The 15,323-nt window shown below is 35.1% G+C and overlaps 1 protein-coding gene across 1 annotated transcript in view; it reads right to left on the bottom strand.

Annotated features, from left to right (window-relative positions):
• Positions 1-4,519: 4,519 nt before the first annotated feature.
• The window catches only part of znf385d.S (zinc finger protein 385D S homeolog), a 195,819-nt gene continuing 185,015 nt past the window's right edge, over positions 4,520-15,323 (bottom strand). Inside the window, exons 6-8 of the mRNA XM_041567528.1 lie at positions 13,877-14,055; positions 10,319-10,420; positions 4,520-5,224 (exon numbers count right to left, since the gene is read on the bottom strand). Coding sequence (XP_041423462.1) covers positions 4,997-5,224; positions 10,319-10,420; positions 13,877-14,055 — 509 coding nt within the window. The 3' untranslated portion in view covers positions 4,520-4,996. The remainder of the gene's footprint in view (positions 5,225-10,318; positions 10,421-13,876; positions 14,056-15,323) is intronic.

The following is a 15,323-nucleotide window of genomic DNA, read 5'->3' on the forward strand; positions in this document are numbered from 1 at the left end:
GGCATTGTCATTCCATGGCCACTAAAGCAAATAAAGTTCTGTCTTGCATAAAAAAAGGCATTAACTCAAGGGATGAAAACATAATTGTGCCTCTTTATAGGTCCCTGGTAAGGCCTTATCTGGAGTATGCAGTGCAGTTTTGGACTCCAGTCCTTAAGAGGGATATAAATGAGCTGGAGAGAGTGCAGAGACGTGCAACTGAACTGCTTAGAGGTGTAGAAGACTTAAATTATGATAGTAAACTGTGGAGTTTGGGGTTGTTTTCTCTGGAAAAAAGGCAAGCCAGACCAGGGTAGGATGCAAGCAACTAGAATTGTGTGGGGGGCTTTTCCTGTTTTTTTTAATTATTTTTAACAGAAGGACACAGTAAACATGCGTGAACATGTGTGTAAGTATGTATGTGCGAGAGAGTGATACAGTGGAAGCTTTATGAAATGTAACATAACAAATGCATAAAGCTGGTGCCGTTGCTGGCTAAGATGATAATCACCACAAGCTTTCAGAGCATTTCAGTTTGTTTTTCAAGCTAAAAAGGGAAAGTGAGAAGAGATGCATCATGTATCCTTTGGATGAGTTGTTCTCAAAAAATGGCCATATCCCCACTAGAGGTTATAAATAAATAGTAAAAAAATAAATGTTGTGTATTTTGGAGGCAGATTTACTCATGCTGCACTTGCTATTTTATAAATGGACCACTAACCACAAACTCTATAATTTGAGTTCTTATTTTCTACTATTATTTTGCCATGTGGCAGCAATGAATCATATCACCAATAACGTGTCAATCAGGGGATCTCCTTTCTTTCTACTTTCCTTGGAATTGATAAACCATGCATTAAATTTGAATTGGGGATCAGGGTCAGATTTACCTACACTACTAACTAACTCTGGGAGGTGCCCTGTCCCTCTCTCAAGCTGCCTTAGCTGTGTCCAGGACAAACAATTCAGATATACGTTAGTACTCTGCCCTGTTGCTGTATGCTCATTGCAACCGAGTACTGACACCCACTTAAAATGACTACTTGGACTGCTCTAACAGTTATAATATTATCTAGGACTGCAAATTAGTGTTCACCTCAAATCTTACCCTAACAAAACTTCAAGTTGGATATCCTGGAGTTCCTAGTAAAGCAAACAGGTAAACACCCCAAATGTAACTTTTACTTGCCTTTACACTGGGAACCTCTTGCTGGGCCAACCCCACTACTCAGTAACTACTAGTTAAAGAGCTGTGATGGGCAACATTGGATTAAATAAATATGAATTACTGACTGCTATTCCTCAATTATGTTTGCAATGAGCTTACAATGTGTTAAAAGAGCAGCAAAAATGCAATTGAAAAACATCTTGGGGCAGATTTATCAAGGGTCGAATTTCGAAGTTAAAAATACTTCACAATTCGACCATCAAATTGAAATACTTTGACTTCGAATATCGAATTTGAAGTTTTTTTCATCGAATTTGGGGTTCCTGCGGTTGAAGTAAAATGAAATTGTTTGAATCAAACGATTCGAAGGATTTCAGCGATCGATCGAACGATTTTACTTCGACTTCCAAAAAATGCTCTAGAAGGACCCCATAGGCTAACATAGCACTTCGGCAGGTTTAATTTGGCGAAGTATTGAAATCAAAGTTTTTTTAAAGAGACAGTACTTCGATTTTCGAATGGTGGAATATTCAAATGATTTTACTTTGAATCGAAGTCGAAGTCGTAGTATCCTATTCGATGGTCGAAGTATCCAAAAAATTACTTTGAATTTAGAATTTCCCTCAAATTCACTTCAACCCTTGATAAATCTGCCCCCTTGTGTTTGTGTATAAAGTGTATAAAGTCAAAGTCAGCACCACTGATATCAGAAAGCAACACCTGCAAAATGACTATGAAGATTTTCATTCATTTAGGTCATGGTATATCTAGTATAGGTAATTCCAAAACAACTGGACTTGCTGAGTAATCTTTGAAGACATTTCACTATTAATCGGAGCAGTTTCTTCAATTCAAAAGTCCTTGGCATATAAACTACTTCACTAATCCAATCACAATGGCAATTGTAACTTTTCAGAGAGGTGACATTTGAAACTCGCACAGGTTGTGATTGATTTGTAGTTACTATGATAGGGTTACCAAGGTATCATGCAATTCCTAGAAACAGGTGTTACTTGTGAGAGTTGCATGAATGGATGACATCCATGCATGATACCTTGCCCAGGCCAACTGGATTTGCAATTAGTTACCGATTTGCAAACCTGCCCAGCAGATATCTGGCAAATCCCCAGCCAATTTCTCACAAAATATTGATTGAGGAGGTCAAGAGGAGCCACATAGGTAGAAAGTATTGTCTCTTGTATGGACAGCTTAAAGGTGGCCATATACAGGGAGATCCACTCGTTTATCGATGTCGCCAAATGAGTGGATCTCTGCCCAATATGCCCATATTGAGGTTGGCGATATCTGGCTGATCCGATCTTGTGCCCTAGGGCCCAACGATCGGATCAGAATAGAAGTCATAGGGGCAGTCGGAATATGGGAAAGCATCAACGAACAGATGTGGCTGTGATCCGATGGGATTTTTTTTCCATGCCCAATTGACATCTGGCCAATATCAATCGGGGAAGCCCATTGGAGGGCCACACACATGGGCCAATAAGCTGCCGACTCAGTCTGGCAGCAGCTTTTATCTGCCCGTGTATGGGGGCCAATAAAACAAATATTTATGGTTGGATCTATAAGATTATAAATGATTGTTATATGGATTAGGTGACCTATTTGCATTCATGTGTGAATTTCCATAAAATAAGGTACAGGCCATACCAACAGACCCCACAACAATATATGGTTTGAACTGTAAAAAAGGTACATAAAGACTTTGATCCTCCAAAAAATAATATAATAATGTTTTTTATACAGACATACCCAGTTCCACAGAGTGTTTGTGAGTGTCTGTTGAGGGTATAAAACCCAAATATAAGTACACTGTTGTGGAACACGAGCCTTCCTCACTCTTGATTTAAAAAATTCACCCAAATAACATTTATGGTCTTTTTGTAAAGTTTGATAACCATACAGCTTACAAATACCTTTGAATGACAGAAGGAAAAGGAAAGTGTAATACTAACTTTAGCTCCAGTGAAAGACATATCTTTATTCTCCTTGGTGCTATTAATTCTCATTAATTTACAGACTTTTAACTGTTTAAAAGCAGCAGTTTTGAAAAAAAAAAAAAGAAAAAAAAGCTTTGTAAAGGGGAAAAGTCCCATTGTGCAGCTCTCCGTTTGAAAGACTAAGCCCAACTAATACTGTAGATGCATGCGTGTAAAATAAATTTGTGACCTCGCTTTGCGTAATGCGAGCAGGAGAGCTCACAAACACTGATCCTGCGGTCATGTCTTTTTGAAAACTCTGGGCAAAGTTGCACCTGGGTAGTTACCAATGACAACCAGTAAGACGGTTGTATGACTGGTTGTCATTGGTAACTGCCCAGCTGACTGAGAAAAGCTAATCACTGATTGGTTGCTATGGATTACTGTCCAAGTGCAAATTTGCCCAATGTTTAAAAAATGAGACCTAATATATTTCAACCTTTTGTGTTGAATATAGTATCTGTAGTTGCAAAAGAAATATGGCAATAGGATTTAGGGGGTCTTGAGCCATCAGTCGACGATTCAAATAAACAGTTATGAATTACACCTAGACTGTAGCACTGTATGTGCCTCGAATAAATATATGTAATTGTAAGAGCTCTATTGAATAAAATATCTAGAAAAAATCCATATTCTGTTCAATATAAGATTTTAAAAGTGCAACTAGTTTGTATGTAAATAGTACTGCATACATATACTGGATATCAATTCAAATTATCAATGACATTTCCTTGACATTTAAAAGACTCCTATGTAGAACTTGTGTATAAATGGTTTTAAATATTAGTCCAGGTTGGCTACCAATACATTTGCACGTTTAAATGTTTTAATTACATCTATTTTTAATCACATCATCAGAGCTACGGGGTGGCAAATTGGGGGCCTGTAAGGGACCCATGCAGCCATAATTTTTAGTGCAGGCAGGAAACATTCTACTTATCCATGGTACAAAGCTCAGTTCCTGCCCCATAAAGACATAAGGCTCTGATAGCTCTTGCACCAACACTTCCCAATTGTTCTGCTAATTGACAACCTGAGTAGAGCCCTCCTCAACATGAGCACTGCTCTGTACTGCTTCTACCAAATGCCCATGATCAATGTTGACAAAAAAATAAAAATAATTTTGAAGAAGTTTGCATGTATACAAACCGTAGATACGGCACACTGAGTACTGAATTGAATCCACAGCACACTAGCCAAAAATGTTCTAATACATATTTTTGCGATGAATACGAATGAACTCTGTTCCAAGTCTTTTTTCCAATATGGCGCGCACTTCCTGTTGAACAAATAAATGGTTTCCCTGACCACAAAGCCTTCTCAATAACATTCCACTCATTCCCAAGCTGCTCTCCAAATGAACCAATTAATATTATAATAATTTGCAGTGTTGTTAGCAACTCAATATGAGTGAAACATAGCACACACGTTTAACAAGACATCCACAGAAACAAATAAAGGGACAAATAGCCAATGGTTTCTAAAGTTGGCAAGTTTGGTAAATGGACAGTTCATGGTGGGGGGTTTTTGTAAGTACAGAAAGAAGTTCTGGATGTACATTGGTTCTTGATGCTCTTAGCAAAGAGAAAGAAAACCTGAAAAATGGTTGTTACTGTATAAAACAGGAAAGACACTGACAGGGAAATAAGTTTATATAAGGGAAAGGGCACGGAGTGTGAACTGCACATTAAGTAATGACTTCTGTTAAGAAAAATAGGACCTTTCTTGCTTATCACCATTTTATCCTCTGGCAAAAATCTAATTTGATGTATAAATAAGCACTGCATAGTTTTTGTTTGTTTGTCTTGTTTTTGAAAAAAAACATTATTGCAGAAGAATAGTCCCTGCTTGAAGTTCAGTAAGGAGCAAATAAAACAGGAGTGTGAGTGGTTCGTATAGGGCCTGGAGCCGGTCGCAGAAGTGCTGAAGGAAGTGCTGGAGACTGGAATAGTGTGGCTGCCATCGTGCTTCGGAGACTGAAGGGAGAATTCGCAGCAATAGCAGCGGCAGCAGCTGCCAATGGATTTGGTAGTATGTGAGAAGTCAATGGCTTTAGATGTTGTTTTGTAAAAGCTAATTTTATCTGTGAATACAAAAAAGAGGTTAAATCACTTTACATTGTCTGAAATAATAAGGAAAAGGGATCTTTTACTAAAAAGATGCAGCTGTCCAATGGCAACCTAATTATAATGTGAGAACATTTTTGTTGTGCATCTTGTTATCAACTCTAGATAAATAATGATTCACTGTGTACTGTAAAAGAATATTGATTGTCACAAGGAAAACACATTTATAATAATTCTTTCCATATTGCATCTGTTTATTTACTGAAATTCAAATACCAGCTTTATTAACACAATGATGCTGGGTTAATTCATTTGATGTCATACAAGGAGAGAATGTAGGAAAAGGATATATATTTCTTCGGGCAGATTACATTTTCCGGGCTGTTTTTTTAAAGCAGTAACCTGGTTTCTATTGCTGTTATTTTTCACCAGCCATGGTGGATTAACATTGAAAATTTGCTGAAAAAAAATGCCTGTTGTCTTCAATGTATTTGGAGTATGAAAAACATCCCTTTGACTTTAATGCATTTTAGAAAAAAATGTCCGTTGACTTAAATATTTTTGTGAAACGGGACAGATTCACTCATTACTACTGTTATATTGCACCTATAATTAACTGTATATACTGATTTCTATTCTTGATATAATAAATAAAAACTACTACTACTAAAAAATGTAGTTCAATGCCAACTGAATTGCCTTTTGAATTTTTTTTGAACATCATAAGGTTCTACAGTATATTAATTACTTAGCTTTCTTGAAAACATTAGACAGTATTAGTAAATAGTAATATGTGTATATATTATTAGTAGTAAATATAGGGGCAGATTTACTAAGGTTTGAGTGAATTTTCGAAGTACAAAAAGTTCGAATTTCAAAGTAATTTTTTGAATACTTCGACTCAAAGTAAAAATCGTTCGACTATTCGACCATTCAATAATCGAAGTACTGTCTCTTAAAAAAAACGTAGACTTCAATACTTCGCCAACTTAAAGGAACAGTAACGTCAAAAAATAAAAGTGTTTTAAAGTAATGAAAATATAATACAGTGTTGCCCTGCACTGGTAAAACTGTTGTGCTTGCTTAAGAAACACTACTATTGTTTATATAAATAAGCTGCTGTGTAGCAATGGGGGCAGCCATTCAAAGGAGAAAAAGCTCAAGTTACAAGCAGATAGCAGATAAGCGCTGTCTGTCTAATGGTGTTATCTGTTATCCATTCGTTAACCTGTGCCATTTAGCCGTTTTTCAATTTCCGCCATTGCTCCAGAGCAGCTTGTTTATATGAACTATAGTAGTGTTTCTGAAGCAAACAGATCAGTTTTACTAGTGCAGGGCAACACTAAATTATATTTTCATTACTTTAAAACACTTACATTTTTTGGTGTTATTGTTCCTTTAAACCTGCCGAAGTGCTATGTTAGCCTATGGGGACCTTCCAGAAAAGTTTTTGGCAATCTAAGGAAAATCGTACAATTGCACGATAAAATCGTAGGATTTTTAGCATCGTACGATTGTATTCCGATCGTAGTACGATCAGAATACGATCGTACGATGCTAAAAATCCTATGAATTCGAATTTCGTAGGATTCAATTCAATGGTCGAATTTCGAAGTATTTTACACTTCGAAATTCGACCCTTGATAAATCTGCCCCATAATATACTAATAAGAATTAGAAGAAGAGGAATGGTAATATTATAGGAAATATTTTATCAGTAATGATAAATACAGGTATGGGATCCTTTATCCGGAAATCCATTATCCAGAAAGATACAAACCATATAACGATATGAAGCCACGGGCCAAATAATTTTACACACGTCATGGAACTTTCTGGTTATTTTAAAGAATCTTCATATTTTGGTGTACATTATTCTGTATTCTACACGTGACACAAATGTATTTATATGAATAGGTTAATTCAACTACACTTGCTGTATTTTCTTTTTCCTTGAAGACGTTTCACTAGTCATCCAACTGGATTTCTCAATTCAGAATGACCTGTACAAAAATATTTGTGGTTATATACCCTGGATTCTTACTCCGATCCGCATAATCTGTTTAGTACAACCAACTTGGGTTGAGAGACCTCGTGGAGGTAAGATGTTGATATTGCATTAGCATGATTGGAGCTATAAGTTGTTATTAAACTGTCCAGGGAGAGGTGCTAAAACAGTATTGGATGTGGCAGACAATTGGTGTTAAGTCGCTGCCTCTGTTCAAACTTGGTTTCCTCATGAATGGCTTCTTTGACCCCTCTTTTGAATCAAAAGGACCTCCCTGTCCACAATGTGAACGTTGCAGTCTGTGACCTTTTTCCTTAAGATGTAGGTGCAGAGTTAAATCCTGACCAAAGGAGCTGGATCTTCTGTGTTGCGCCATATGTTTGTGTAACAGTTGTTTCATTTCTCCCACGTACAAGTCTGTGCATTCCTCACTGCACACACAATGTTACTCTTCTTATGCTTTGGTATTGGGTCCTTTGGATGAACCAGTTGCTGCCTCAGTGTGTCGTAACCCCAGAAATTTATCGGAGTTCTTTCGTCTGTCCTGCTTCCATTTACACCGATAGTTTTGGTGTTGTTCTTTCTCCTTCTACTGATTTTAACAAAGACCCACCCTCTGATGTGTTTCAACTCTTTTGTCTGAGCCTCTGTGCTGGTGGGGGTTGTGTCTGCTCTGTGTTGTAGTGTTCTGATAACCCCCAGTTAATGAATTTAACCACAAAAATATTTTTGTACAGAACAATCTGAATTGAGAAAGCCAGTCAGATGACTAGCGAAACGACTTCAAGGAAAAAGAAAATACAGCAAGTCCAGTTGAATTGACTTATTCCTATAAATATACCATGACCTGGATGAGATGAGATGAGAACCTTCACAGACATGTTACACAAATGAAATCACAAAGCACCGATTATAACTGATAAAATCACCAAACATTGTTTATAAGGATATATTTTACAGGATATTCATGTCTCTTGCGCATTATATAGTGAATAAAGTATCCCCTTTTGTAAAATATAAGGATATTATAAGTTACCGAGGAGTTTCATGACCATATAAAAACACGAGGCTGAAGGCCGAGTGTTTTTATAAAGGTCATGGAACGCCAAGGTTTACTTCTAATATCCTCATATTTTGCAACTGGGGGTACTTTATTTATTATAATACACAAGTTTTAGGGAGTCATGTGACAGAAATGACATCAGAACTCACCGTTTATAACTGAAGATATTCATGGCTTTTGTGTATTATATTAATATAGGGATATATTTTACAGGATATTCATGTCTCTTGCGCATTATATCAATATATATTAATAATATAGTGAAATATTTACCCCCTGTTGTAAAATATACAAAAGGCAGAGTGGTTTTATACAGGTCATGGAACACCAAGGTACATTATTTATTAAATGAGAGTCATATGACAGAGATTACATCTTCTAAGAACCAATTATAACTGAAGACATCACAAGGCACAATATAAAAGCGATAGGATTTATACGGTATTCATGGCTTCTGTGTATTATAATAGTATTGATTAAATATAACATATAAATCTTTGATGCAATAAAGTCATTTAAAAAATGTAATTATAGGTTGTCCTACTCCATGGTGCTCTGAACAAGTATGTATTCATGTGTGAGTAAGACCACCCTTGAGCAGCATTGGAGGGGCAGCCCAGCAAGCACTAGCAAGCAGAGCAACCAGCAGCATTGTAATCAAGGGAGAGAAGGGGAAAGCTGCAGAAATGATCGTGTACCTTAAAGCAGGTGGAACATTTTTATTGGGTAATATATATTACAAAGGTTTTTAAATTAGTACCTCTACTTGCATTTTTGAAAAATTATTTAAGCCACAAGACAGAAGTTAATTTGTTTTATTGGTCAAATCTCATTTCACGTGAAAAGACTACAGAAGCATTATAAAATTTCTACTGCTCCTAACTAAAGACTAATACTTGCACAGTGCAACTTGATAAAAGTTGTCTAATTTCTATGGTTCTTAGTTGAGATTTCAATTTTATAAATTATCCAATTTAATTATCAATTTGACAGACAATAAAGGTATAGTAGAGAGGAAAGCGTTAATAAAAGAGACTTGGAAAGAGTATATAAAGTTGAGGTTAGGACTGTATATGAAGTGTTTGCCATGACAGTCTTGTTGTTGCCAAAAAATTGGATGAAAAATAAAAAGTGACAATACAGTAAATAAAAAGCATGAAAAGCATTTTTGCGCAAGACATGTTGTATTTAGATAAGCACAAATACCTTTCCAGAAGCCATATCTCAATTTTACAGTGAAACACCCTGGAGGATATAAATCCATTCTAGTATGCAGCATGTTCTAATAGCTCTAGTTACTCTCAGGGGATGACTGAGAACATTTGAATGATGTTGCTTTAAGATAATAATCCCTATCACTGTATTTGCTAATATGAAACACACAGACAACCAAACCTCTCTTCTAGCTGTTAAACGGTTTATACAGAGGACCCTTTAGAATACTTAATGAAAAATGCTTTTTTTTGTGAATTGTAACAAAATGAAGAGCATATTTCATATTTCTCGTATAAACATTTCAGATATGAAAGATGAAAACATGGATTTTTTTAATCTCCGTCTGTAAAGTATCTACGATGCAAAATGAAACATCGGTTTATCTCATCCATGGAAAAGTCATGGCTGTTATTTTACTTTTTATTTGTACATAATTTGTTTTGGAATTTCTAATCCATGTATTTCCAACAACAAACCATTTCCCTCTTATCTTAAAAACAGATTTCCAAGCATAACAAGACAAGAAAATAAACAGAAAGCAACTTCTATCTCAGACCTATGCAAAACATTATTTGCAAAATATTATTAGATAGTAAGGTTTTTCCCGATGTAACATATTACATTGCGAAGCAAATGTTTTTCTTATTTAGCAATTTTATTCTGTTTTGCGACTTTTATTACATTTCCCCCATGGCATTTTAAAAATTGCATAAGGGACTATGGCCATCAGAGTTTGCTTGATAAGTGCTTGGACTGTTTCTTTATATTTTATGAAGTAAATAAAGCAAATGAATCTTCCAAAAAGGAAGTTAAAGATTTGCTTACCCCAACTGGATTAGTTGACTTCTGAAGTTTATTATATGGACTATATTTTGGCTTTGGAGGCTTCCCAGCGGCTCTGTCTTTGTGCCTTCTACTGCTAATGTGCTGCAAGAAATTGGGTAAAAACGTTAATAGTAAGCATTCGGCAATTAAGACAAATACAACAATTTCTGTCTATGGTCATGCCCAAATAAATGCACATTGTTCCATGTTATAAGCCTATAGTGCAAACTGGAAAAGGCTACTGACAATGTTCAACTACAATCCTGAGCTGCTTGTAAAACAAAATCATCATTTTCAAACTAGTAAATTATTATCAGCAGTAAAACCCAATACTCCACTTTTCTGAAATTACACATAAGGGGTTATTTACTAAACTCCGAATGCCAAAAAATCAGGGTTTTTTTAGCATAAAATCGGAATTTTATAAAAACACTTATTTTTCAGAATTTATTATACCCCTAGGATGGAAAAGTCAGAATCCGAAAATCCGGCATCTCAGGCCTGCTGAGGTCGCATATACGTTAAGTCTCAAAGATTTTTTGATCTGCGCTGGGTTTCGAGCAATAATCCAAAGTTTTCAGGTGGAAATTCCGAAAAAATCATAAAATTCATATTTTTCACGATTTTTTCCTGGAATTTTTTCCGGCAAAGTGTATTAATAAATAAGCCAAAAAAACATGTGCGGATTTGGTTGGAGTTTTTTTTTAAGAAAATATTGATATAAATTCGGACTGATAAATAACCCCCATTAAGTCCTTTATGTATTACTAAACTCTCAGTTTAGTCCCCCATCTGCTTTAAGGAGACTGTATGGACCCTTTTCACCCTGAATTCAATGAATTGCCTTTTGTTTTAATTGAGAAATATGTTTTTTTGTGATTTCTGGCATTAAGCAAGACAATGAAACTGCTTTTCACTTTAACTTTAACTTTTTTTGTGTGCCAGTTTTGCTAATTTTTCATCAATTTGCTCTGGCACTCGGGATTGCCAGCTTGCTCAAGATAATTGCCTTAGATAATACCCTTTTATAAGCCTGCTAATAACGATCCCACTTTGCAAATTTCACAGATCCCTTCAATTTATAACTTTGCATAAAATAAAGAAATTTCTCCCAAAGTGAAAATCTTATTTCCCTCAACAAAGATATCTTTGTGTTTAATTTCTATATGTGTTGCTTAGATTTATACAAAAATGCTGCCAACACAACCTTTCATTATAATGAACAACATATGGTGAATGTTTAAGGCAAAACACTATTCATTTATCTGCAGTATTTAATCATAATTTACTACTTTACTTGACCCTTATATCAGTTAATCACCAAGTTCTTTTGCAATTAGCATTGGCTGTTTAACACTACATGGTTACATATAAACAATTACATCTGTGTCCAATGTTCAGAACTCTAATTATTTAAACCAGTTCTAATCTAAAATAGGGACAATTGTATTACTGTCAATCTTTTGAATGAGATCATTTATCCCCTAATATATTCAACTAATTTACTACGTACTGTGTTGGTCTTTCCTGTATAGCATTGAAACTTAATGCCATTAGACAAAACATTATTCATTTGCAACAGTATTCATTATTAAGTGCTTTGGTATCTAATGTTTTAAATAGCTTGGGATGGTGACGCCAAATTATCTGAAATCACCTCCATTTTTTGCTATGGTAAGTAATTAAAAATGTGTGTGCAAACACATCTCAGATGACTGTACCTTGTAAATGTGTCCCGTTACATACAATTTCAAGTAACTATTGATGCCAAAGAACCAAAATCACACTGTGTTTGATTCAAACAGGCTTTTAAAACACTTACTGGGTTATTTACTAAACTCCTAATGCAACAATCTCTAAAAATGTTTGATTTTTTTATATAAAATCGGACTTTTAAAAAATCATGAATTTTTCGGAATTTATTAAACCCAGATGATGGTAAAGTCCGAAGTAGTATCAACCAATACTTTTCTTCAATAATGGGCTACTTCAATTTCAGATATGTAGTGGGTTCCACATATAATAAGAAATATACTCAAACGTTAGAGAAGCCAAGAGTGCTTTTATGTTTGCTATGTACTGCATGTAAGGTTTATTTGAAAACCTAGGAAGGCCATCTCTCATAGAGCCCTTTTAAGCAAATAATTCTAAATTTATTAAAAATAGTTATTTTCGTTTTGATAATAAAATATTTAATTGTACTTTATGGTAACTAAACTGCTTTAATCCATGTCGGTGACCACAAAAAATCCTATTGATTAATGTTCTAATGATTTTTTAGCATACTTAAGGTATAGTGGTCCATAATACATAAAGATTCCTTATACAGAAAGCCCAAGGCCCCCTTCCATACCAGATGATAGATCCCATACCTGTAATATGATACTACATGTACATCGACCTACAGTTATTTTAATAAAATATATTATGGTTTATTTATTTCGTTTTGATCATACTAAGTGAAAATGATAGTAGAATAGTACAGTTGCATTGAATAATATTTACATATGTCATATTTCATAGCTCCCCTCAGCATACAATATGTATTTGCAGTCTGCAAACATCTCACTTTAGCTGTTTGAAATGGTACATTAATATTTATATTTACTTATATTTACTTAATATTTGTAGAATCACGTTGTTGGACCACTGATACTCCACATACCTCAACCTAACAATGTCCACGCTGTACAGAAATTGATCTTACTGTTAGGGGCAGATTTATCAAGGGTCGAATTTCGAATGTTGAAAATACTTCGAAACTCGACCATCGAATTTAAGAGATTTTTTTTTCCAGAGATTTTGCCAATCGATCGATCAAATTAAAATTGTTCGATCGAACGATTAAATCCTTAGAATCAAACGATTTGAAGGATTTCAGCGATCAATCGAACAATTTTAATTCGATGTGTACAGACAGAAGTTTGTAGAAGGTCCCCATAGGCTAACATAGCAATTCGGCGAAGTATTGAAGTTTTTTTTAAAGAGACAGTACTTCGATTATCGAATGATCGAATATTCGAACGCTTTTTACTTCAAATCTAATTCGAAGTAAATTCAAAGTCGTAGTATCCTATTTGATGGTCGAAGTATCCAAAAAAAAATGACTTTGAATTTTGAATTTTTTTACTTAGAAAATTCCCTCGAATTCACTTCGACCCTTGATAAATCTGCCCCTTAGTCTAGGGCTCATGACTGAATATAGGTTCAGGAAATCCAGTATATGGTTTACACTCATATTAAAGTGTAAAAAGAGAAGGACTACTTGTAAATAGACAAATTGTATCTTTTATTCTGCTTTTGCCTGGAATGGGCTTTAGTCTGTGTGTCCAATAATCCAATAATGGAGTTCTTAAAAATATACCTGAGACAGTTCTCAGCGTAGCAGAAACACATCAGATAATTATACAGATTTCACCTAATCTAAACATATTTTACAACTTTGAAATAGAAACCCAGTTACAGTCTATAGTGGACATATTTTGACCTTGTGTTTTTATTTTTATCTCATGGTAACTCGAGCTGTATTAATTCACTTTCTGGTTGGTGGTTCTGTACCTGTTTAAGTTGTGTTTCAGAATTAACGTGAACGTCACATATTTCACAGTGAAAAGTTTTGTTTTGTAAGCCAGTGCTTCCCTTGTTAATGAGTACACTGCCTTTTATTCCTGTTCGTGGAAAGGCTTTAATTGTTCCACATCCATTTCGAGCCTCCACCATAGTTTTGTGCTTTGTTCCTGTGGTTGAAAAAATAAAGAATACTTTTATTGCATATGATTATTGTATATCAAATTAGACACTGTGTTTAAAACATGTTTGTTATCCTATCAAAATTGCAGGTTGAGTTAATCTATTCATGGTATAATTACTTTATATGTATAATTTCTATAGAATGTATTCAATAAACTTATGAATAGCTTGTGCACAAAATATTTATGAATAAAATGTTGTATAGGTTTCTTTGGGATATATATATATATATCAACAGGCCAAATTATTTTATTCTTGGTTGGTGACACTTCCAGTTAAGCATGTAATGCAACATCACCCTGCAGACCACCTGCATAATTACCACCAGATGGGATTCAACAAATCCACATTGCACAACAACTGCCTTCATAAGCAGAAAAATATGTCTAGAACTAGATATCTAGATTGCCTGCAATGAACATGATAGAAGAGAAGAACATTACCCACATGTCAACAAGAAACCATTTATAGTACCCTATAAACCTTTATATGTAATATATTGTAGTGCTTAGTCCTAGCTAAAACGTACCACCTCCTTAAAACTGCCGCCCTAGGGACAGGCCCTTAGGTGACTATATTACTCAGTCGCTAAGCTCAGGTGAATAACAGCGGCCCAGAAAACTTACAGTGATCAGCAGAAAAAAAGATGGAGTCAAAGGATGTCACTGCTAGAGAACTAGATACCCCATGGGTTGGTATACAAGCACAACATATAAGAGGGGTCATGTACTTTTCCCAAGGGTGCAAATTCTAGAGCACTATGGGGTGTGAGAAGCAGGTGGCATCTAAATCACATGGAAGTTAAAGGACACCACTCACCCTCCCACCACTCACTAGTACTGTTGATTGTGCACACTTTTGTTATTGAAATGACCCCTAATTAGTATAATTTCAATTCAAAATGTAGGTTGAGCTTTAGTTCCCCTTTATATATATTTAATTTCTAAATCTAATGTAGATGACAGTAGTAATGAAATAATGATCTCTGATGGGGCATTCTTGGTCAGTGAAAGAATGATTTTGGTTTTCTTTCATTATAAATGGATTTGCAATAGCTAGGCTTGTAACTGGCTGTTTTATTACAGAATGCAAATAGCGGTTTTATTATTTATCAAAAGGCCCTGACTTTATTAAATGCATTCTCAAGCAGCACTCCTTATTGTAAACCTCAAAAGCTAAACTGCTGACTTATCTCTGGATCGCTTTTCAAAAGAAACCACTCCATTAGAACAACGAACTAATGAATCTTAAAGGT

The sequence above is a fragment of the Xenopus laevis genome, chromosome 6S (genome assembly GCF_017654675.1).
Source record: "Xenopus laevis strain J_2021 chromosome 6S, Xenopus_laevis_v10.1, whole genome shotgun sequence".
Taxonomy (NCBI): Eukaryota; Metazoa; Chordata; class Amphibia; order Anura; family Pipidae; genus Xenopus; species Xenopus laevis.